Below are 24,939 nucleotides of genomic sequence, written 5' to 3' on the forward strand. Positions count from 1 at the left end.
ACATATAATCAAATTGAAATGCATTCCATCAGTTAAAATAAAATTAGAATTATATCAGTAGAATTAAATGACGAGCCTTGTGTTGCGGGCTGCCTATGCCCCAACATGCGGGAGCCGGTCAATTTTTTTTAATGATGGTGAGGATCCAATGAAAAGAATGATGAATAACTCAGGGAAATAATTACTAACGAGGAATACTTCACAAAAAATGTAACAGGCTTTTGTGCAACCGAGCTCAAAAGCTTATTTCATGAGAAGAAAATTTATCATTCTTTTATTATTGGAAGAAGTAGTTTTGGATCTTCCTCACATAATAAATACAAATAACAATTTTTTAAATTCAATATGAGTTGAATTACACTATACTAGGAGTAATATTCGTATATAGATCATGTTTCCTCCATTATTGATGTCCAATTTTACATATGAACTAATTTATCTATGTTATTCTACATTGTTACAGTTTCTCACAAGAATGCTGTACTCTCATCAAAGAGAATTATAATCATTGAAAAACTAAGTAAATAATAATTTTTTCTAACTCTGCAGGCTTTTGTCTACGTCTCGACAGCATTCTGTCACTGCGAACTGGATGTAATGGAAGAGAAGGTCTATGAAACACCGGTCAAACCAGAAGACATAATGCGCATTTGCCAATGGATGGACGAGAAATCTATGGATGCCATAACTCCCAAGTAAATACAATCATATTATATTTTATTGAGTTATTTATGACAAATAAAAAACTATCATTATTAGAATAGAGAAATTATTGTACGGTAGACTACCTTTGTTTTAGGGAGAAGTGTAGTGAATAGAAAGACTTTCATTTTATGACGAGGTAAAGTTTGGACAGTAATATCTACTCTACCATTTGATCACGGAATTTCAAGTGACGTGGATATCTGAGGGTGTTTCTGTTGAAAACTTTACCTCAAATCCTTTCAGTTGCTCCCTATGTTTTCTCTATGATAAAAATAGCCAACAGCTGAGTTATTCTACTATAAAAACCAAAGTAGTAAAATACAGTAATATTTGAATTTCTGATTATTATCCAGCGTCCGGATAAAAAATTGGAGCTTCAGGAAGAATTTATGTGACAGGCTACTAATGAATTAATGCAGTAATACAACATAGAAGATAAGATAAGATGAGATGAGATGATATAGGAAAAGATGAGATAAGAGAAGAGAAGATAAAACAAGATAAGATTCAACACAGTACATACATGTAATACAATAAACAGTTGAACATCGTCATAGAGATTAATTTGAAATAAGCTACAGAAAGAAACTATACAACAATGAAACATGGAATTTGGAGAAAATCGAAGTAAGTGGATTTTCTGTTATATTGATGAATGATCTGATTTTCTTCTGATTTGATGATAGGTAATTCAAATCACAATTCGATTTCGGTCTAGCGTTAAAGCTATAAGCCTGAAGTGATCAAATATTTTCTTCGAATACATCCACACAATAATATCAGTGCTATGACAATTTAAAAAGAATATAGGATAATGATATATTTATAAACACAGAAAGACTTTTTCATTCTATGACGTGGTAAAGTTTGGACAGCAATGTCCACTCTACCATTCGATCACGGAATTTGAAGAAAAGTATTTACTTTTTAAGAAAAGTACCTAAATTAAAGGAAAGTATTCCTGATCATTATTCATAAGAATATATCCTAATATTAAATCAAGAATGAATTGTCAATCTGTGATCATGCAATGATAGAGCGTAACAATAATTAATTCTAAGTACCTATATTATTGGAATAATTTTCAATTTTTTATGATTCTAGACTCCTAGACGTTCATCCCAACGCCTACACTTACACAAAGAGACTGGCAGAAAAACTAGTGGCTGACTACTATCCGGAAATTCCCATACTTATTGCTAGGCCTTCAATTGGTGAGTTGAAAAGTAGGCCTAGTTGTAAATTACCGGTAGCCAATGTTCATTAAGTTTTCCATCATGTACTCTCCAATAACTTCGCAATGGAGCATCCAAGTAGTCCTATCAAAATGTACTATGAAACATTCTTAATAGATTGGGAGTTTTAGGGCTGCTTCCTCCAAAAGAGTTAAACTAGACCGCCTAGTCTAGAGTTAAAGAGTTAAACTAGTCTAGAGTTAAAGAGTTAAACTGGACTTCCTATCAGCTGACTCAATTTGTAACACTATGGCCCGGTTGCACAGAAGGCGGTCAAATTTTAATCTTGATTGATTCCACAAGAACCAATCAGAAAAGCCGGCTCAAAAAGGCTTTCTCTGATTGGTTCTCGTGGAATTAATCACGACTAAAATTTAATGGGTTTAATAGTTTAACCAGATTTGGAGAAAACGATCCTTATCGTGGAGTAGTAGAAAACAACTGATTTTGGCACCCCACCTCCTAAACTAAAGCAGATTTCAATGAAACTAGCTGATTTCATGGAAGATGTTGAATACAGAGCCAAAGAAAAAAGAAGGAACACTATTGTTATTTGTTCTTTCCTTTGTGACAGAACGTAATGATATAGAATCAGACTTATCTTATGCATAGCCTACCTCGTTTTTTATTACATATCACGTTATTTATCTTGAAACCTCTTGTTTTACAGTGACACCAGCCTTGAAAGAGCCGTTCCCAGGGTGGGTGGACAACCTGAACGGACCCGTTGGTCTGATAGTGGGAGGTGGCAAGGGGGTGATCAGATCTATGCACTGCAACAGTGAGTACCATGCCGAGGTCATTCCAGTAGACCTGGCCATCAATGGACTGGTCGCCCTACCTTGGCGTACATTTGGACCTGAGCCGCTCGATATGTTCAAGAAGTAAGTCTACATTAAATAATTTATCCGTGGTCTAGTGAATAGAGTGCTTGCGTAGCAGCATAGAGATCCCAGGTTCAAACCCCGTTCATAGCAAAAAGTTTTTGAACAGGTCATTCCCGTGTTATCGAATGGGCACGTTAAATTGTTGGTCCCGGCTGAAATATGACAGTCGTAAGGCCCATTGCACGATATATTCAGGCGAGGTGGAACTTCCGTCAGGAGCTTCCCATCAATAAAAGCCATACAAATATTATCATTAAGTCTGCATGTGTAGTGGAAAATGAAAATATATGCAACAATACAAATAACTTCTCGTTTTACTGAGGTGAGACAATACCCTATTTTCTTCAAGTTTTGAATTGGTAGGTTCTTCAATTATGGGAGATTGAGTGCCGTTTGCACAGCATCAGTTTAAACTAAATTCAATTTCAAACTAGATTTAATCCATACCAAGTATGCCATGATGTGGTTCATTTTGAGCTCAAGCTACTATAGTGAGGTCCACATTATAATGGCAGTGTTTAATTAGCAATTTGTATTGCTATCCTTGTCTATCATTCAACAAAGCGGATAGCGCTATCTCTTTCTCGCTTTGCTCTGTTGCCAGATCGTCTTTTAACAATGTAGAATAATTAATTAATTAACGAAATATTTCAGATTTATTATGAAATTATCGAAAAATATGATTTCTTTATTAATCTATATATATAAAAGCGAAATGGCACTGACTGACTGACTGACTGACTCACTCACTCGCAGAACTAAAAATCTACCGGACAAAAAACGTTCAAATTTGGTAGGTATGTACCAAAGTTGGCCCTTTAGAGGCGCACTAAGAAATCTTTTGGCAATATTTTAACTCTAAGGGTGGTTTTTAAGGGTTTAAAGTTCGCCTTTTAGCATGTATATTCTTCTTATTCTCTTAATTATGATTGAAAAAAGGCATACCATACGTTAATATAGAACTATAATCTAGAGAGAGTACATCATCGAAACAGTTGTTAGCACTGGTAACTAAATTAATAATTTTGTCAGGTTGGCATTAAGTTGAGTTGACTTTGTTAGGTTGGCACCAAGTTGAAGATTGAAATGCATTTATCGCGGAAAAATTGATTGGGCACTGCTACTTCAATCAGAGCTATTCCTGGGAGTATTATATTACTAGCCGTCAGGCTCGCTTTGCTCGCTATACCCGTTTAGCCAGACGTTTAGTCTGGACCCCCGACTGGATCGTCCTAACATATGATAAAAATGCCCAAATGAAAAATGCAGGCGAGCGAAGGGAGCCTGCTGATCTCATTCTTGGGCAATCCAGTCGGCGGAGCCCCCTGGCTAGACGGATATGGCGAGCGAAGCGAGCCTGTCGGCTAGTAAAATATAATTTATTATTTTAAACGAGAATGAACAGTTAATAATTATTACATCAATAAACCTGTATCAGCTACTGTCTATAGAAGGCATTGACGAAACAGGGGATCGGCAACGTTTTTCTCCTATCTTTCTCCACTGCCATTATAACGTGGACCTCACTATAGCATCATCCCTGTGTTCAAAGCAGTCTGGGAATGGTGTCCTGATACAAACCATGCATATAATACAAGATTGAACCAGATCTAAACCAAAGTCTTACTCAATCTCAAAGTCAATCTCTCAATCTCAAGTCTTACTCAAAGTCAAACCAAGTCTTACTCAATCTTGAGCGAAGTTTTACTCAAACTGAAACCAAGCTTAAACACAACTTAACCAAGTTTTACTCCATTTAAACCAAATTCCACTCATGCTCAACACAATTAATTTTTTTTCGATTTTTAAATTTTTAGCAGCCCAACAGTGCCCGTGTTTAACCTGACCCAGAGTGGCCTGAAACCGGTGACCTGGGGCGAAATCCTGAACATGGGCAAACAGGCCACCTACAAGAACCCGTTCTCAGTGATGCTGTGGTACCCCAACGGTGACATCCGAAGCAACAAAATGGTGCACAACTTGTGTGTCATCTTCTACCATTGGCTGCCTGCCATCCTCATCGATTTCATGCTGTTCATCACTGGCAACAAACGATTGTGAGTACAAATTATTAATCAAAATATAATAGAGTTCAGAACAGAGTTCTTCACAAGCTTGATAAAAAGACTGACATAATGTAGGCCTACAATATTAAAAAACGAAAATTGGAGTATCTAGGGCACATCATGAGGAATGAAACGAAATACAAACTGCTGAAATTAGGGATGTCAATCCCGGTCCATTTTTGATACCTAACAATCCCGGGATTTTTCAGCGTCAATCCCGGGATTTTTGGGATTAGAAAACCTGAAATTGTGAATCGCATTTTTCCAAAAACAATTCAATAATTATGTTACCGCCAACCAGTTGCGGTAAGTAACCGCTACGAGCGCTGCCTCTAGTTCCTACAGAGCTATTTGAACTATCGTCCGCCGAGGAACCGTTCTTCTTTGAAGGAGTCGTTCTCAAGTCATCGTTCACTCTGTACACTGTGAAAAGTCAATCCCGCTTCCTGCTTCGTCTCGTGTCGTTTTCCCGCTCCGAGTTACATTCATGTCGATTCTCTACCAGATTAATCCACTCCAAGTGTTTTATTACTGTGATACCGCTTCAATATCAACCTGAGACTTTTTATTGTTGAGTATAATTCATAAAGACAGTATAGAACTATGCAAGTTGTGCTTCCGCCTCGTGTAGTGAGATTCCCGCCTTTGTATGAAAGACTTTGTTTTACACCGCTTTGTTGTATTGAACTTGATTTATTGGTTTGAGTAATTCATTTGATCAACTTATTGTTGGTCTGGTCCTCCGATTAATAAAAGTGTATTCGTTTCAATTTGTGTTCACTCAGTCCAACCTGGCTCCACCAGTAGAAGCTACTAAGTAATTTGTTATTGCGCCCACCTCGGTGGCCGTAACAATATAGAATTAATTTACGGTGATGAATATGAGTTTTGCATAGCTAATTATTTATTGTTCTAAGAGTTTGATTAATTTATACAACAGTGCCTGTAGAATAAATTGCCTGTAGAATCCCAACAGTGCCAACAGTACCAACAGTACCATTTATTATGGCACAGCCATAATATACTATTCTCTGTAACTAAATAGAATTCACATTATCGGTTCCCATTATTTGCAGAATGGTTGTTGATTGGTTATGCCTCTTCGTTTGTTTCTGTTTACAGAGCACCACAATTACCAGTCTAGACCAGTGGGGATAGGTATACTATACCTATTCTATACCCATTCTATACTCTCTGGTCCAGATGGCGCAATATTTGCAATAGTGCTGATGTCATTTACTGAAATGCACTCAGAACTTTGAAAAGACTTCAGAAGGCTTTATAGAAAGAAAATGTTTCGTTATAATACATTATTCCTAAGTATTTTTCTCTATTTCAATAATATCCTCTTCCTCCATAATGAGCTAATGATCTCCACACACTGTTACTGAACATCTAATTGAGAAGAAACAATTGGATAGAAATAGATGAAACTGACCGGGACTAATGCCTAACATTGGCAACGATATATCGATATTTGTGGAAGATCGATATATTGCTTCCGATATATCGATATATTGACATCGATATATTTGTAACTATATATCGCTAATATCGATATATTCCTTCCGATATATCGTTCTGTCTTCGACTCTTCGTTGGCGTTCTCGTTCTTCATTCTCGCATTCATTTCATTCATGTCAAGATGTCATGCGTTCGTGTTCTTTGCTTCGCTCAGTTCCTGTTAACCTTCAGTTCTTTTATTTAATAATTTAATAGAATAATAATATAGTTAATAGACGAAGTTGATAGTAGTTAGTAGTTGTAATTTGTTATTCAATCTACAATGAAACCCGCAAAGAGTGATGTGTGGCGGCACTTCACTTAAATTTCTTTCAAGTAATCAAAGTGTAATTTTTGTTCAAAAATTTTAAAAACATAAAATACATTGATATCAATTCTTATGTTTGTAATACCATAACCATCTATCATTCTTCAGAGAAATGATGGATGGTTATGTTTTAGTACTGTAGCACCTCCTTCATTTTTCATCAATTCAAAAGTGTTTATAATTTTATAATTTCAATAAGTGTTTATATGATGAGTGGACACATGATACCTGTGTATCAAGCTATTCTGCTATAGCTTTTTTGTAGGTAGGCTATGTATGAAGGTAGTTTGTAAGCTATAAAGGTTTTCCTTTTTATACATAAATATAAAATGATAGTTTGTTGTCTGACTTGATACTATTGGTTTGCAAGCTACTCAATTATTTAAGGTGGTAGTTACAAAATCAGCAAAGTATGTCCAGTTATTATGGATTTTTTTAATGCATACCTAGTAGTTAGTGTTAGGAAATGTTGCATATTTGTTAGTGATTAGCAGGTATTGAGTCTGTACTGATTGATTATTTTGTATTACAGTATAGTAAGTAACTCCTTCATTCTACATCAATTTAATGTGTTTATAACTTCTATAATTTCAATAAATGTTCATATTATTATGATAAGTGCGCACACAAGGCCTGTGTACCATATTAGATACTTTGGCTATTATGGCTCTTATTCAATATGGCCGATGATTAAGGCCAGTGAATTGAGTGTTAATACTTTTGTAAATTTAGAATTCTCAATAAAATTCTCAGGAATGATTGTTGTTATTGAATGAAGTGGGCCTATTTCTACTGAATGATCCTCTCATTAATAATTTGAAGCATTAAATATTTTCATCTAAACTTCTCATCCACGCTAGCCTATAAATAAGAATTCATAATTTTTTCTAATGTATCCCACCGAAGACTGAAGTGTAGTAAACAAATAAATTAACAAGGTAATTTTTTCATGAACTTGGTGGTCCCAAAAACCAGTCCAATGGTTCGTTTCCTTATTTTTTGTGAGAGGCCAGAGGCCTGAACAAATATAATATTATGTTTTAGTGGTAAATAAATGAATAAACTCAAAGTTTCCTTCATTATAATTCTAAAATCTTATGTTAAAATCAATATATTGAATATTACAGTGTGTTTTGAGCAATACGTCCAAACAAAAGCGATTAAATTGATGTATTATGTATTGTGTACAAACACTTATACGAGTAGTATTATCTATCTCTCATATCGGGTTTATCGATATTTTGCTCCCGATATATCGGTACCATCGATACCTGCCTTACGATATATCGATATTTGTAAAAATTTTGCCATCCCTATTGATTGATCCCGGGATAGATATTGAATAATCCCGAAATACCGGGATTAACATCTATGTTGATCGGAAAATCACTAAATCAGTCCCGGGATTGACATCCCTATATAATAAACATACATACATTCATACATTTGAATTTGGAAAGTGGACACTAATATTCATTGACATATTGACAATAATAATTTAATTTAAAATAAAATATAAAATAAAATAAGAAAATAAATTAAGAAGATTATGGCAGGAATGTGCACAATTACTGCCAGTCAAAAATATATATCGTCTGCGACTCTGCGTGTCAGTTTTTCACAAAGCCATGATGACAGACTATGTTCCACGACTGTTAACAGACTCGTGCGAGAGTTAGTAAAGAATTGTCAAATTAAAACCACTTAACGCAATATTTATACACATTTAATCATTCCACTACGTAGGCCTGTTACTTCATCAACATATTTATCGAACAAAATACTGATAGGTATCTAATTAAATAAAAAAATTACCAAAAACCACCGTTTTCAATTTTGATGAATTTGTGTTGATGAAGCTTATCACTTTCGCTACTAAGTGGCGCTAGCGTTCTAAAGTGGGATTCACCTAAAACTGTCAGTATTGGATGAACGAATGGGTGGCTCGTTTGGAGTAAGTGATAACGTGCCGGTCTGATAATCAATAGAACCCGAACTCGAATCTCGACCGGGGCAAAAGTTTTTGCCCACAGCACAATCACATAGATACCAACGGTCTCCCAGTCTTTCGAAGGAGACGATAAGCTGTCGGTCCCTAAAAAGTAGTCGTTATCTCTCATCATCATCCCTCTCACTCAAAACTGACGCACAAGTCTAAGAGCTTATATGGGCATCACCCTCAGTATTTATTCATTATTATAATAAGATACACCCTAAAAAAAACGAAATAAATTCAAAACAAAACCTTCTGAGATGGAAAAGGAATTAACAGAGCTACAGCAGTATGGAAGACTAAAAAATTTAGAAAATCTTAAAATACCAGTAACTAAAAATGAGAATATCGAAGAAATAATCGAAAAAAACAGCAAAGGTCCTTAACGTAATGATGAGAATTAGTAATTGATAATTAGTAAATCAATAATGATAGGAGAGGAGCCTAGGAATTATTGAAGCTGCGCATAGACTTCCCACTAGAGATTAGAAAAAGATCTCTCCTATATTATTGTTGCATTCTCGTCAAGGAAGACCAGGGATAATTGGATTATAGACTATGAGGCATATTAGAAGGAAATCAGACAAAATGACCCCCATGTCTTCAAGGGACTACGCACCACACACATATAATAAAAATCTTGATGATGGATCTATTTACATAAATGAGAACACCTCGATTAAGACTATTCAATGAAACAAGACTGACGCAAAGGAAAACAACTGAAAATTCATCTGGATAAAGACTGGAAAAATTTTCGTCAAAAAAATGAAGCCTCTTGGACTATTCGAATACACAATATCCACTCACTAAAGGAGTTATCAACCGATAACACAGGAAACAACAGCTGACGACAAGGAGGCGAGTGGTTGAGAGAAACCAAATAAAATCGTATTTTATATTGTTCTCATCTACCACGAACAGTTTACTGGAGCTGCATTCTCTTCTAGATAATGAACTTTCAAAAATGCAATTGATGATTATTTTAACTATACACCTATAGTCCAGTCAATATAGACATAGAAAAAGGGGTGTGCTTGCAATTTATATTGTAGTTCTGATTTTTCAATATATTATTTGGGTACATAAGAGGAGTCCAGAGCCAATTTCTTCATGCATTTTTTTTTGTACTAGATACAGGGTGGCCCAAAAAAACCCGTATTTTCGGCTCCTTTTCCAGTTTCCAGCTATTTCTGCCAAATCTCGTAATCGGACAGAAAAATTTACTGTCGCTTTTTTCAGATAATACAATTATGAATAAAATAAGATCATTCGGAACTCTCTATCTCCAATGAGTACTGAGTTATGATTTTTCATGAATGAGTAAAATTTGAAGAAAAAATAAATTTTGATGAATTTCAGTTTTTGATCAACAATATCTTCCGATTGTTACCATTAAGATGCATAATACAGAATCCCTCTGGGCGTATTTGTATTGTTTTTTTTTGTATTTTTTTTATTGCCGTTTTTTTTATTGTGCTCTACAATCTGAGATCAGGTTCTATCTCATATAGATTTCCAGGTTCACCTGACAACAATGCTCCGTGTATTGTGAAAAACACCTCATTTTCAGCTTTTAACCATCATCACCAACTACATTGTCCTCACATTGATTTTTGGCCCAATGAAATAAGTTCATGATATTATTTTCTATGAGAATCACCTGTAAGATGCACTTCATTTCAGTATCTTCTAGTGGAGAGGCGCGCTTAAGGACACCTCAAGGCAAGGATCAAAATTTCAAACACTTATAAATTTTGACACATTGCACAGATTTCATCGTACTAGTGTACGACACTATACTACACTTACTACACTATATTCTTCTGGGCTCGTCAAGGCGGTTCAAAATCATACATCATAAGTCGAATTTGGTCGAAAAGCCCATAATCCAATACACAAAAAATGGCCAATTTCTATATTCAAAGCTTGTCTTGTGAAATACTTCTGATAAAATTTCCAAATCTAGTGAGGATGTGAAAACTGTCCCCCTCTACCCACTCCAATGAATAATAATTCCGATTCCAATACAATTCTAAAGTTACAGAAGATTTTAAAAATTGCGATTTTAGTATTTATATTTTTTCGCGATTTTACTGTTGATCAAGAGTTTCTAAAAAGAGTCTGATACATCATAGAAACTCACGATTGATTCCAAATTGTAGATAAATAATTTATCCTCTACGAGCTCAGTTGCCTAAAATTCATCTTGGATCACTTTTCCTTGTAATAGAACTGCCAAAACCGTTAATATGAGAAAAATATCTACAATTTCCGGATTTCTTCAATAATCAAATTTCACTTTACGAACATATTTTTTCATAATCGTTCACAGCATATGAAAGAAGAACTTCTTTTGTACATTTCAAGATCAAGTAATGATTTTTATAATAAGGGGTTACCGAGATACATAGCTTTGAATATAGAAATTGGCCATTTTTTGTGTATTGGAATATGGGCTCAAGTTCACTCAACAATAAATTTTCCATTTTTCGACCAAATTCGACTTATGATGCATGATTTTGAGCCGCCTTGACGAGCCCAGAAGAATATAGCGTAGTACGATGAAATCTGTGCATTGTGTCAAAAGTTATAAGTGTTTGAAAGTTTGATCCTTGAGGTGTCCTTAAGCGCGCCTCTCCACTAGGAAATACTGAAATGAAGTGCTTCTAACGGGTGATTCTCATAGAACATAATCTCATGAGCTTATGTCGTTGTGCGAAAAATCAATGTGAGGACAATGTAGTTGGTGATGATGGTTAAAGCAGAAAATTAGGTGTTTTTCACAATACAAGGAGCATTGTAGTCAGGTGTACCTGGAAATCTATATGAGATAGAGCGCTCTACCTGATCTCAGATTGTAGAGCACAAAAATACGCCCAGAGGGATTCTGAATTATATATTTTATTGTAATAAAAAATATCTTAATGGTAACAATCGAAAGATATTATTGATCAAAAACTGAAATTCATCAAAATTTATTTTTTCTTCAAATTTCACTCATTTTTGAAAAATTATAACTTAGTACTCATTGGAGATAGTGAGTTCCGAATGATCTCATTTTATTCATAATTTTATAATCTAAAAAAAGGCATGAGCAAATTTTTCATTTTATTCAAGTATTATTATAATAGTGTAGTTGTATAAGTATCAATAAAATAGAATTACAGTACCCTTTTCTGGAATTGATAAAATAATAGATTAATAATACAAACTATAACAACACTAGTTTCTGTGATCACACCATCTTAGAATTTTTAAGATTCAATTTTTTTTAAACCTGAAGATGGTGGGGATCACTGGAACTAGTTGTTATAATTTGTATTTTCTATCTATTATTCTATTTATTTCAAAAAAGGGTACTATAGTTCTATTTTATAAATAAAAATAAGTAGGTAGCCCTGAATTCATACATTTTAAGAGTAGCCTAGTCTTATACCTACTATAAGTATAAGTATCAAGTATCATTAAAAAAATCTGTAAGCTGTATTATTATTTTCAATCATTTTTCACAAAAAATTGTAACATATTTGCAGCATGATGAACGTACAACGCCGCATCCATGACGGTCTAGAGGTGTTGCAATATTTCACAACCAGAGAATGGAGTTTCAAGAACGACAATTTCATCGCCGTCAGAGATTCGATGAACGACCTCGACAAATCGATATTTCCGATCCAGTTCGAGATTATAGATTGTCTCGATTACATCAACACGTGTGTGCTGGGTGCCCGGCATTACATGATGAAGGAGGACCCCTCTACACTGCCCAAAGCTAGGAGGCTTTTGAGAATGTGAGTATGATAATAATAGGATGAATATTATTGATGAAATAATATTCAATAGATGAGAATTGTTTTATTATTAAACAAAAATCCCAATTAAATGCTGTAAATCACCCCGTAGACAAAAGTTTTTGTATGGTAGTAGCTCTCATCGAATTTCCATCTACCCTGTTGTCAATATTTTTTGCAGGAGCAGAAGTCTTCGGGGTGATTTACAAAATTTATTAGAGATTTTCGTTTAATAATAATTATTCATTAATTAGCATTTGAACAAATGCAATTTTCAATTTATTATTTCCATCTGTAGATGAGAATCGATAGAATATGAAGTTCTTGGAACTTACAAGTTACAACCTTTTATGGAAATAATAAACGCTTTTTGGATTACTTTCACCAGTTGAATCTTCCCTGCATTTTATCAATTGTCAAGAAATTGATGGGCGAATACTTGTTTAAATGTCAAAAGAAAGCAGTGAGAATAATTAGCCACAAGGCTCCTCGTACTCCATGCAAATCATTATTTCTTGAACTCGGACTATTAACACTGCCATCTTTGTATGTATTGTCATGCTTGATTTCAGTGAAGAAAACTGAAAATGAATATGATGCTAACTCTAGTATACACCAACAAAACACTAGAAATAGGAATAATATAAGAGTCGAGTATTACCAGTTTACAAGTTCTCAAAAAAACTGGCAATACATGTCAATAAAACTTATAACGATTTGCCTGAAAATATCAAAAGAATGAGCTTCAATAGTTACTGTAAATATTTAAAAATATACTGGTCAATGGATGTTTATATGAAGTTGATGATTTCTTTGTAATAGATTTTAAAACTGATGTTTTCTGTATTATTAATGACGTTGTAACATTTTAATGTTGTGTGACAATTGATTGAAATACGAGTAAATAGATAGAAAAATTTCATTCTCCTTAGTCATGAAATTGATTGGAAATACTAATTCATTTATTTGATTTATATATAAAAAACACACAGTGAATAGTTATTATAATGCAATAATATAAATATCGAAAATTACACTGGAAAATTTCTATTTAATAGAGATGCTGTGGAATTTTTGCACATTAAGGTGAAATGAAAGAGATGTTGCCTCACAAAATTTGTGGAACTGCCATCTTTTTCACTCCACCTTAGAAATTATTATTTTATAATGTGGTCCATTATGAGCGTCATGGAAATTTATTTTCATCATACAAAGAGTAGGATATACCGAATACAAAAAAGGTTAAAATATTTACCGTTTTTGCATCATGTACATTACACCTAACTAAATCAGAGAGAGAAACTAAAACAATATTTGATTCTAATATTGTTCATCTGTTAATTCTATAATGATATAAATTTCAAGTAGAAATTTTAAATAGTTTGAAATGAGTTTCAGAATAGAAACTTCATCTTGTCAAGATTTTCACCAGTTGTGCATTGTTTTTGATTTATCAAAAAGTTAAATTATTGCTTATCTATACAATCACTAAATTCACCAACAATATATTTCAAAAACTTCTGTAAGTTCTGTACCGTATCCTAAATTGGATCCTAACATGGAGAAACAATAGCGTAAGTAGATATCCCATAGTATAGGGCTTTTATGTCGCAACTTTTACTGTTATCTCAAGCCTATAGTCCATGTATTTCTTTCCCGTGAAGCTTTATGAGGCTGGTAGTCTCTCATTTTGTGCCGTTCATACACTCTTACCCGGTCAAAACAGTAAATATCGACAATAATTGACAGTAATCGGCTTGAGAAAACAGTAAAAGTTGCGACATAAACGCACTATACCATGGGATATCTACTTACGCTATTGTTTCTCTATGATTCTACTCAATCCTTTTATCAAAGAGACGAAGCCTGCTTAGATCTGGATAAGATATGATATGTCAAGCTGTTGATGGTTTCAGTTCTGAGAGATGAGTGGGCTATTGTAGCCCTATATTCGGCTTTATTCTATCAATCATCGATTTTTTAAAATGTGTTTAGAATTTCTTGTTTGGAACTTGAACTATAATTGGTGATTAACGTTATGAATGACTAGTTCACTATTTGTTAAGGACTATTGTGAAAGTGAACAAAGTCAATCATAACGTTTAGTTGTTAAGGATTCTATTAAATTTGCATTCCTGTTTGATTTTGTAGACTGTACGCCCTGGATTGTGTGACCAGTTTCTCGTTCTACGCGTTGTTCGCGTGGCTGATCGTCTCGTGTTCGGATACCGCTCGCTTCGTTCTCGACTCCGCCACTGAGGTCCTTACTGCGCTACCATTCGTCAGGAGCCTCAAATAAATCACACCTATATTTAGCTAACAATTAATTAGGTACTAAGATCCAATTGTAAGAAGATAATTACTGAATAATACAGTATCCCAACCAATGTTTGATGATAACTATTACCGTTCTATTCGTCAGAAGTCTCTACCTATTCATGGGAATAATTCATTAAAGATACCATTCGTCAGGATTGAATCTTTATTTAGCTAACAATCAATTAGGTACTACAATTGTAAGGAGATAATTAATGAATAAGACATTATCGATCACAACCATAGTTTGATGATAACTATATTAGGTACCGTTCTATTCGTTTGAAGTCTACCTATTCATGGGAATAATTTATTAAAGATACCATTCGACAGGATCAAATATATATCTAGCTAACAATTAATTAGGTACTAAGATCCAATTGTAATAAGATAATTACTGAATAAGTCAATATTCCAACCATAGTTTGATGATAACTATTACCGTTCTATTCGTCAGGATCAAATCTATATCTAGCTAACAATTAATTAGGTGCTAAGATCCGATTGTAAGAAGATAATTACTGAATAAGACAGTATCCCAACCATTGTTGGAAATTATTGTATAGTGTGAAGGAGGCAAAATGGTTTTTTTACCTGTTTTCTCCATGAATAAATAAATAAATAAACTTCATTGTTTGATGATAGAGGCACCATTTGTCCGGAGCCAGGATAAATCAAAACTATATCTAGCTAATAATTAATTAGGTACTAAGATCCAATTGTGAGGAGATATTACTGTACAAGACTATCAAAACCAAGGGGATAACTTTATAGGTACCGTACTGTATCACTCGTCAGAAGTCTCTACCTATCCATGTGGATAATTTATTGAATATACCGTTCCATTCGTCAGAATAGATCAAATCTTTCTAGCTTACATCAACTAAGTACTAAGATCCAATTGTAAGGAGTTAATTACCGTACAGGAGTACTATATATTACATAAGTACTTGCACTAATAAATACAATTACAGAGGAAGAGATATTGAAGATACCATTCGTCAAGAGCGGGCATAATATTATAAGTACTGCACACGTCAGGTGCCTCAAATAAATAGAATCTATAACTAGCTGACAATTAATCAGGTACTAAGATTCAATTTTAAGGAGATAATTACTGAATAAGACAGTATTCCAACCATAGTTTGGTGATAACTATTAGCATAGAGAAAATATAGCATAATGCTATCTTTCCTATGATCAGTTGCACGAAAAACCAATTGAATTTAATCACCATAAAATGATCCGTGATAAATAGAGTGATCCGTGGTCTAGTGGATAGAGTGTTGCGTAGAAGCATAGAGATCCCGGGTTCAAACCCTCTCATTACCAAAAGTTTCTTAACCAGATCACTCCCGTGTTATCGGATAGGCACGTTAACTGTCGGTTCCGGCTGAAGTATGACAGTCGTAAGACACATTGACGGCTTTAATTATATATTCAGGCGGTGGGACCTTCCCGCAAGGGACTCCTCACCAACAAGAGCCATAAGAATTTACTTTTTACCATAAAATGACGTCATTAGGTTAACGTCTGATTTGTTAATTTGTTATGTTAGATAATATCATATTCAGTGATAAAATATTCTTGCAACTGGCGAATATTCACGAAGTGCCTGAGTTTTTCCAACTAATCTCCAACTTCTATTAATAAAATAGACCAACTTCTATCCTCATATTCGATTGATTTTATTTCATGTCGATAAAGAAATATGATTTGTAGTCATTTATTACTCACTTTCTGATAGAATTTTGCTCAACTTCATCGATTTCGTGTAGCCTTATTCGAGGCCTTATTATTATTAAGATGTTCTTTCATATATGAACAATAGAATAGCAAGTTTCCAATTGTAATAGGAAAGTATATAATTGTAAATAAAACTGTCAATTGTAATTCTGATTGTTTTCCAATAAATTTATTATTGAACTAATGAGATAGCGTATTTCTTACTATTTCTCTATATTAACTCACTATAGATTCACGGTAGTGAATCTGTATATATTCAGTAGCCTTGTTCACACTCATAAGTGTAGAAAAACGCTCCAATGTAGATCGAAAGTTCATGGGATTAATACTCGACATAGTCATGACATCAACATTCCTTTTGTCCGTCTGGAAAGGCTAAGGTCCAGCCATCTGATAATGGGTAGACGTTTATTTAATAAATTACCCCTCAAGTTTAGAGACATGAGAACCATAGAGTTCAAAAAAACTCTACATACGTGGCTCTGCGCTAACCCCTTCTATCATGTTGACGAGTTTTTTGAGCTGCCTGAATCCAGCTTAGACCTGTAATGCTATAAAAACCATTGAAACCATAAAGGCATATTAATTTGACTAGTACTCTATTATGTATGTGTTCTAATATTTTGACGTGATCTCATGCATCTATAGATGTTTCATGGATCGAGAAATATATCTATCTATCTATCTATCTATCTATCTATCTATCTATATTAACATGAAAAACCCAGTAATTGTAATGACTTTGTTGCAGTATGAGATGAGTATATTGGAGCTATAGATTGATATTACAGTATTATTTATTGATGGACTATTTTTAGATGTTAGAAGTTTGAGGTCCAAGTAATTTAAGTTGAAAGTTATAATTCATACTGTACCAAATTACTCTACAATCGATTAAATAGGTATGGATGAACTGCTCATAGCTCAACAAAAATAGAATCTTTGCCAAATTATTAGCACATCTCAATTCTCAAAATTAGTTTATTTTCTTAGAAGATGATCTTCATAAAAATATATTGTGAATATCATGGAACAATTCAAAGTTTCAAAGAAATTGTGTTGAACTACCTTTCTGATCTTCATGATAAAGTATGGATAAAATGCTCACTGTTCAACATAAATAAATTAAACTTGAATTAAAAAAAAACACTTATCGAGCGAAAATGCACTTACATTGGTAGTGAAGTGTTTTTTAAAATTAAAATTCAATTTTAATAGTGAAAAAGTATGGATATGCAACAGAGATAAATAAATTCTCTGCCAAATTATTAACACCTCTCAGTTCTCAAAATTTGTTCATTTTCATAAAAGATTATCTTCATAAAATATATTGTAAATACAATAATTCAATAATAATAATTATGTGAATAATGGAACAATTTTCAAAGTTTCAAATAAATTTTGTTGAACCTCCAAGGTAATGAAAAGAAACTGAGAATTTTCTCCAAATAAAACTATAAGAGCATGAATATATTATGAAGAACAGTGTGATAAAAATGGGATGAGGGTATGTTAACAGGAGCATTAATAGAGATAAAAGAAGAAAATAGTCGGATATTCAATCACTATATTTCAAGTTATGACTATAATGGTAAAAAATATCTAGATTTATTTACACATAAGCTACTTAAAACCGTAACTTGGTTCAATCTAATAATTTTCATGAACTGTCTATAACAATGTGACAAAACATGTGGAACATGTTGATATAACATTTTAATTGGTTTCTAGCAATAAACGATTTGAATCTTGGTAATATTAACAAAAATATTTATCCGCTATCAATTGCTCGACAGTTAATTATCAGTTCACAATACCTTCATTGTCACTGAATTTGGTAGCTCACTGTGTTTATTCAGAAGTATATTACAAAGATGTCTAAATTGTTACTGTGAACCGGTCTCAAGGTGCGTACAGACTTATGCGCCACAAACGCACGCCTTGCGCTCTTCATCAGCTGATTATACTATTTGTATTGTACGGTACTGTTTCTGTACAAATCTAGAGCAAGAATAAAATTCTTGCGCTATGCAAGAATAAATATTTTGATTATCAATTATATTTTTACATTGATAAAGCTCAATCTGGCAAACGTCAAATCAAATAGCTAGTGCAGAGCTAGAGAAGGATAGTGCTATCGGTTTTGTCGAATGATAGACAAGGATAGCAACACCAATGTTAATCGAATACAATTCATTATTACGAGGACCTCACTATAGTGTAAAAACTTGATGTAACATAATAGCAGTACGAAATATATAGAGATACGATAGATAGAGATAGACAGTACGATAGATAGAGATAGATAGCAGTACGAAATGGATAGAGACATTCAATTCTATAGGTATTTGTCAAACTTCTAACAACAGTATCATCATCCGAGTCAGCTCCCGTAATTTCAGAACGTATAAGCATCAACATATCACCTTCATTTTCACAAAGAATCGTGAGTGTTTGTATTAACTTCTACTAAATTTTTATATTCTAAGTTTTGGTCATACTTATACCAGAGAAAAGATAGCATAAGAAGATATCCCATGATATAATTTGCTCATGTTCCAAATTTCAAGCCGATTTGTTGTCAACTCAGGCCGACTACTGTCGATTATTACTGTTTTGTATGGGTGAGAGTGTAAGAACGGCTCAGTATGAGAGACTACCAGCGTCACATAGCTTCACGAAAAATAACTACTAGGACTATCGGCTAGAGTTAACAGTGAAATTTGAAACAAACGCCCTATACCATGGGATATCTTCTTAAGTTATATTTTCTCTGAGCTTCTTTATTCTTTATTGATTCATACAATAAGAACATCATCAAAATGATAGGGAGAGAAAAAATAAGGTAACCTTGTGCTATTCCTCTCCCAAATTTAGATAAGGTTACACATAGTCCGAAATAGGTTAAGTGTTGTAGTGGTTCACTTCACATAATGTTCAGTCCTTGATTATTTATTTTTACAACGTAGATTTTCAAATTTCGATGCTTCAAAACCAAACATAGAAGAAATATTTCACGTTATTATCTCTAAAATAGGAAATATTCTCATATTCTACTAATTCCTATAAGCTCCTGAAGTTCCAAGACGTATTAATAGCCTTAGCATCAACATATTTTATACAATATTACCTTAATTTTCACAAAAAATAATAAATGTTCAACAACTTCTACTGAATTCTTAAATCCTGAGTTCTGATTTACACTTCTACTAATACCTATCAGCTCCCGTAATTATAGAACGTATTGGTAGCTTTAGCATTCACCATCCTTAGTATACTCCTCAACGAGCTTCCCGGGCCGCATTCGTAGGTGTTCGGGAACTGTTCGCCGGGCGCGCGCTCGTACAGAATGTGCAGCGTCTGCTCCCATTTGACCGGGCGCACAATTTGGCGCGGCAGTTTGTACGTGATCTGCTTGGCGTTTGAGTACATCTTACCGTCGAGGTTCGAGTGGACAGCTATAGCAGGCTCGTTGAGCTTGGCGTTGTTGAGCGCGAGCTTGAACGGCTCGAGAGCTGGCTCCATGAGGGACGTGTGGAAGGCGCCCGTAACGGGCAGACGCCGTGTGCGACGAATTGCGTGCGATGCCGCGTTCTTCTCGATATATTCTAGCGCCTGCAACAGGAAAAATATGGAAAATATTAGTGGATTTAGTATAAAATGACGTTCTTTCTATTCTAATGTTTTAGATGAAATTGTATATAAAATTTCGTTGTTTCTATTCTAATGTTTTGGATAAAATTGTATTTGCATGAAAACATGAAAAATATTGGTTCCAGTATAAAACATCGTTCTTTCTATTCTAATGTTTCAGATAAAATTGTATAAATTGTATTGATGAAAGCCCAGAAACGAAATTAAAATAGATTAGTGATCTTTTTGAACAAGCGTAGTTAATTCTTGAAGACTATAGTGAGGTCCACGTTATAATGGCAGTGTTTGATTAGCAATGGTATTGTTATCCTTGTCTATTATTCAACAATCGGATAGCGCTATCTCTTTCTCGCTTTGTTCTGTTGCCAGATCGTCTTTTAGCAATGTAGAATTGATAATTAATAAACAAAATATTTCATCTTGGTTATAAAAATTCATCATGAAATTATTGAAAAATATAATTTATTGCTTAATAAAATATAATTGTATATTTTGAACTGGGATGAACAGTTAATATTACATCGATAAACCTGTATCAGCTACCGTCTATAGAAGGCATTGACAAGACGGAGGATCGGCAACGTTGTTCTCCTATCTTTCTCCACTGCCATTAAAACTGGACCTCATTATAGTGATTTTTTTGAACAAGCGTAGTGAGTTCTTGAGAGCTTTTGTTTTTGTTTGAGTTTGGAGTTTTTGTTTGTTCGACATTACTTTTGATTGCTTTCGTCATTAGACTTACAAAAAATATTCTTTGAACCATTATACAGATTGAGTTGGTTGGCCAACGAAATTGACTCACTCATTTATCCTTTCTGAAGACATAGACAAGGTAATAAACACCAATATCTGTCACTAAACTTGAAATAAGAACTAATATTCTTTCCTATGCATACAAGGAGCTGGAGGAAGTAAAAAATGAAAAATATCAGTGGTTTTGACAATGAATTTTTATCCTGAAGCCTGAAGGAAGAGAAAATTGAGTTGAAGAGGAGAAGACAAGAAAAATAACAAGTAAGTAAGTTGCATTTTATGTTATTTTCACAAGAATTTGTATTGCAGGAGAAGAAAATTGAGTTTTTTGTGATTTTATAACGAAAGTTAGAATTGAGATAGCTAGACCTACTACTCCTTCGACGGAAAAAAGACTGATTTGAAAGCAAGGCGGAGTTCTTCTCGATGTATTTGATATCATATCATATGGTAAACATATCATATCATTTTCTATTGAACATATCATATCTGATCATGTTGTCTTTTCTCTCCAGGGCTACTCTTGAATATAAATGAAAATAGAAATTCAAGTATTCTAGTATTAAATTTCTTGAAAAATAATAAGTAGATTATTCATTATTGATAATAGCATCATATAGCCGAAACATGTTGTCACTAAATAATTTTAAAAAGGGTATGTAGATTTCTGTTTTCATTCATATCTGATCCTGTTTTGACAGAAAAATCAATTAACCTTCCGGCAGTCGCGCTGTTGTAAAAAGTACAACAGTGTCAGAATTGAATGGGATGATGTCAGTGGATGAGTCACATATGCATTCCAAAACTTTCCTCCCATCACTCCACTGAGTTGCAGTATCAACCGAGCAATGGTTCAGTCTTTAGGTGCCATTTAGTCACAGTAAATAAATCGCACTGTGCATAAGATAGGGAAAGACTTTATACCTAGACTGTAATCGAACCAATACACATAATTGATGGCTTTGCATGATGAAATCATTGATGGGCTATGAAATAGTAATCATCCAAATGTTCATAGGCGTAAAATAATCCAAGAAGATGGGAAAAGTGATTATACAATTAATTAATATGTTTTGACAGTAAACATAGTACATAACACTTGAAAAATTGGATGTTGTAAAAAATACAACACGCGACTGCTCGTATCTCAATCATAGGGCGCGACTACCGGAAGGTTAATATTGGGGATGTTTTTTCAACCCAATGTTGCCTTCAATCAACTTTTCCTCACCTTGACATGGCCGGCAATAACTTTGCAGTCGGGAAACAGATAATTGGCAACGCTGCACTCAGGCCGCTCGACGCCGCAATTCTGCGCCCACTCATTGGCTTTTTTGCAGACGTCGGCCAAATTTGTTTTCGGCGAATACAGCACAGTCAGCATTCCTCCTTCAGCCATTTCGGACGCCAGCTGCATCGCTTCTCCTCTCACTTTTGTTAGACGAATAGCTGAAAATAAATGTAAAAGTTGAATTAATGGAGAGATAAAATAGAAAAAACATTATTTTATTTTATTTACTAAATTTCATAATGTTAAATTTTTGTTTCATTTACTTGTGTAAATAAGGCTCTTCATGGATTACTGTAAGTAAGCCTTTGCATGTAAAGAAAATGAATAAAATTATAAATAAATTACAAAGTACTTTAATTCTTTCTCATGTAGGCTATTCATGTATTGCATACTGTATTGGAAAATGTTCTTTCCTTTTGCCTTCTCTGTAGAATAAGGGTTGATTGATTGCATTATTTATACAGATTACAAAGTATGCTGGCTTATACATTTATATATAATAGCTTATAATTTCTGGATTGGTTAATTGCTAATGTAGTGTAGCCTATAATGAACAAGAAGAATTATAATTTTCAATCAATGAGGCCTCTCATGAAGCTTGATGTGGGTAACTATCTATTAAATTGTTTTATTTTTTCTTATGCATAGGATGTTGGATGCTGTTATTATAGGAAAGGGAATTTTTCTTTTTTGAGATCTGGATGTCCATTGATTTTTATTTTTTCATTTTTTCCCTGGGAGTTGCCGTAGTCGAGTGTCTGAGGCCCTGAAATTGATCAGGTACGACCTAAAAATTGACACTAGACTTGAGCCAGCTAGGTCACTAGAGATTATTATTATTGACCGAGCGAAGTGAGGTCTAAGATTTAAGTCGACGGTTTGGCATTTCTATTAATGTTTAAATGTTTGAAAGTTAAAATGTTTATATAATGCGCATTTACGGCGAAACGCGGTAATAGATTTTCATGAAATTTGACAGGTATGTTCCTTTTTAAATTGCGCGTCGACGTATATACAAGGTTTTTGGAAATTTCGCATTTCAAGGATAATATAAAAGTAAAAAGGAGCCTCATTCATACGCCAATATTAGACTAAAAATCAGATTATAGAATTAATCATCATAAAAAATCAGCTGACAAGTGATTACACAGATGTGTGGAGAAGCCAGTTATTGTTGTATTTCCATAAGGTCTATAGTTTCAATCAGGTACTTGTGGATGAAAAAGTGAGGTCTACTGTTCACAGAACTACTAGTTTATTAAGCAAGAAATTATATTTTCCAATAATTTCATAATGAATTTTTATAATTAAGATGGAATATTTTGTTGATTAATTAATAATTCTACATTGTTGAAAGCCGATATTGCCGGTTTTTTGGAAATTCTGCATTTCAAGGATAATACAAAAGGAAAAAGGAGCCTCCTTCATACGCCAATATTAGAGTAAAAATCAGACTATAGAATTATTCATCATAAATCAGCTGACAAATGATTACACAGATGTGTGGAGAAGCCAGTCTATTACTGTATTTCCAAAGACCTTAAAGATGCATATCTATGGGTCTATATCTCTTTAAGGTCTTTGTGTATTTCCATAAGGTCTATAGTTTCAATCAGGTTCTTGTGGATGAGAATACTTCGTGAGGTCCACTGTTCACAGAACTACTAGTAGGTACCTATTTTATCATTACATCCCTCATCTCCACCACACATTAAGCTAAAACTCGTGTGAGCAAAGAAGACTGACGGTTGATTATGATAATAAAACTTATCCGAAATCAAATCTTACCTCTTTCAAAAGAGATAGCTCCAGCAAAGACTAAAGCAGAAATTTCTCCCACACTGAATCCAGCGGCAGCAATACAATTCTCAATCGCAGAGGGTCTTTCCTCTCTCATATGCTCCACAGCTGCCAATGAACACACCAAAACAGCCAGCTGACAATGAACGGTTTTGTTCAGTTCAGAAGCTGGACCTTGTACACAAAGTTTCAACAAATCGTATCCTAAAATAGCACTAGCTGATTCAAACATTTCCTGCACTACTGGGAACTTCATTAAGTTCCTACCCATTCCCACATACTGAGTCCCTTGCCCTGGGAAAAGTATGATCGACGTAAGCGTGGGGTCTACTTTGGGGCGTAGAGAGTAAATAGATTGTCCTCTAGGAATACTTCCCTTGGGATAGGGGGACGTGGACCATTCTTCCTCCTGGTTACGGGTACCTGGTCGTTGAAAGATGCAGCATTTTCTAAAAGTTCTCGGGCACTTTCGCTGGGTTCTTTTAGAATCGATTTCTTTGAGTCTGAACTGGGAGGTTTTGTCGGTGGAACGTACAAGAGAACTTGTAGATAAACTTCTACAAGCTTTTAGAATACAGCGTCCATCCAGGAAACTCTTTGATTTAGTCAAAAACATTTTGATAACATTGGTTATAAAAAATGTATATTTAGTTACAGAATGAACACTGTTCCTGTAGATAATGATACGATTATATGAGACTAATGTTTGGAACACTGAGAATTATAACTAATACAATTTAACTCACTAACAATCAAAATAAAATGATTTTTACACACACGTTTATCGCTGGACACAAAATAAGTTGCTCAATAAGTGAGGTTATGTCCGTTCTCCTATTCAACTCTGTTATTCCTTGTTCACCAGCTC

The 24,939-nt window shown here is 34.1% G+C and overlaps 2 protein-coding genes across 2 annotated transcripts in view; one reads left to right on the top strand and one right to left on the bottom strand.

Annotated features, from left to right (window-relative positions):
* Positions 1–16,757, top strand: part of LOC111052654 (putative fatty acyl-CoA reductase CG5065) — a 74,842-nt gene extending 58,085 nt beyond the window's left edge. The window contains exons 4-9 of the mRNA XM_022339395.2: positions 550–695; positions 1,810–1,919; positions 2,611–2,824; positions 4,645–4,884; positions 12,254–12,511; positions 14,663–16,757. Coding sequence (XP_022195087.2) covers positions 550–695; positions 1,810–1,919; positions 2,611–2,824; positions 4,645–4,884; positions 12,254–12,511; positions 14,663–14,810 — 1,116 coding nt within the window. The 3' untranslated portion in view covers positions 14,811–16,757. The remainder of the gene's footprint in view (positions 1–549; positions 696–1,809; positions 1,920–2,610; positions 2,825–4,644; positions 4,885–12,253; positions 12,512–14,662) is intronic.
* Positions 16,758–18,126: 1,369 nt separating this feature from the next.
* LOC111052653 (probable malonyl-CoA-acyl carrier protein transacylase, mitochondrial) lies at positions 18,127–24,935 on the bottom strand. Its single transcript, XM_022339394.2, has 3 exons — positions 24,060–24,935; positions 22,212–22,429; positions 18,127–20,188 (listed from the first exon to the last, which is right to left on the bottom strand). The coding sequence occupies exons 1-3, from the start codon at positions 24,685–24,687 to the stop codon at positions 19,793–19,795; spliced, it is 1,242 nt and encodes a 413-aa protein (XP_022195086.2). The 5' UTR covers positions 24,688–24,935; the 3' UTR covers positions 18,127–19,792.
* Positions 24,936–24,939: the final 4 nt, after the last annotated feature.

This window comes from Nilaparvata lugens, chromosome 6 (genome assembly GCF_014356525.2).
Source record: "Nilaparvata lugens isolate BPH chromosome 6, ASM1435652v1, whole genome shotgun sequence".
In the NCBI taxonomy this organism is placed as follows: domain Eukaryota; kingdom Metazoa; phylum Arthropoda; class Insecta; order Hemiptera; family Delphacidae; genus Nilaparvata; species Nilaparvata lugens.

What these genes read in the sequence shown, in the direction of transcription:
- LOC111052653 (XM_022339394.2), bottom strand. Translation starts at nt 24,687, where the DNA reads ATGTTTTTGACTAAATCAAAGAGTTTCCTGGATGGACGCTGTATTCTA. An exon ending in AGCTATCTCTTTTGAAAGAG is followed by an intron (nt 22,430 to 24,059) that starts GTAAGATTTGAT and finishes ATTTATTTTCAG; the next exon opens with CTATTCGTCTAACAAAAGTG. An exon ending in TTATTGCCGGCCATGTCAAG is followed by an intron (nt 20,189 to 22,211) that starts GTGAGGAAAAGT and finishes TTCCTGTTGCAG; the next exon opens with GCGCTAGAATATATCGAGAA.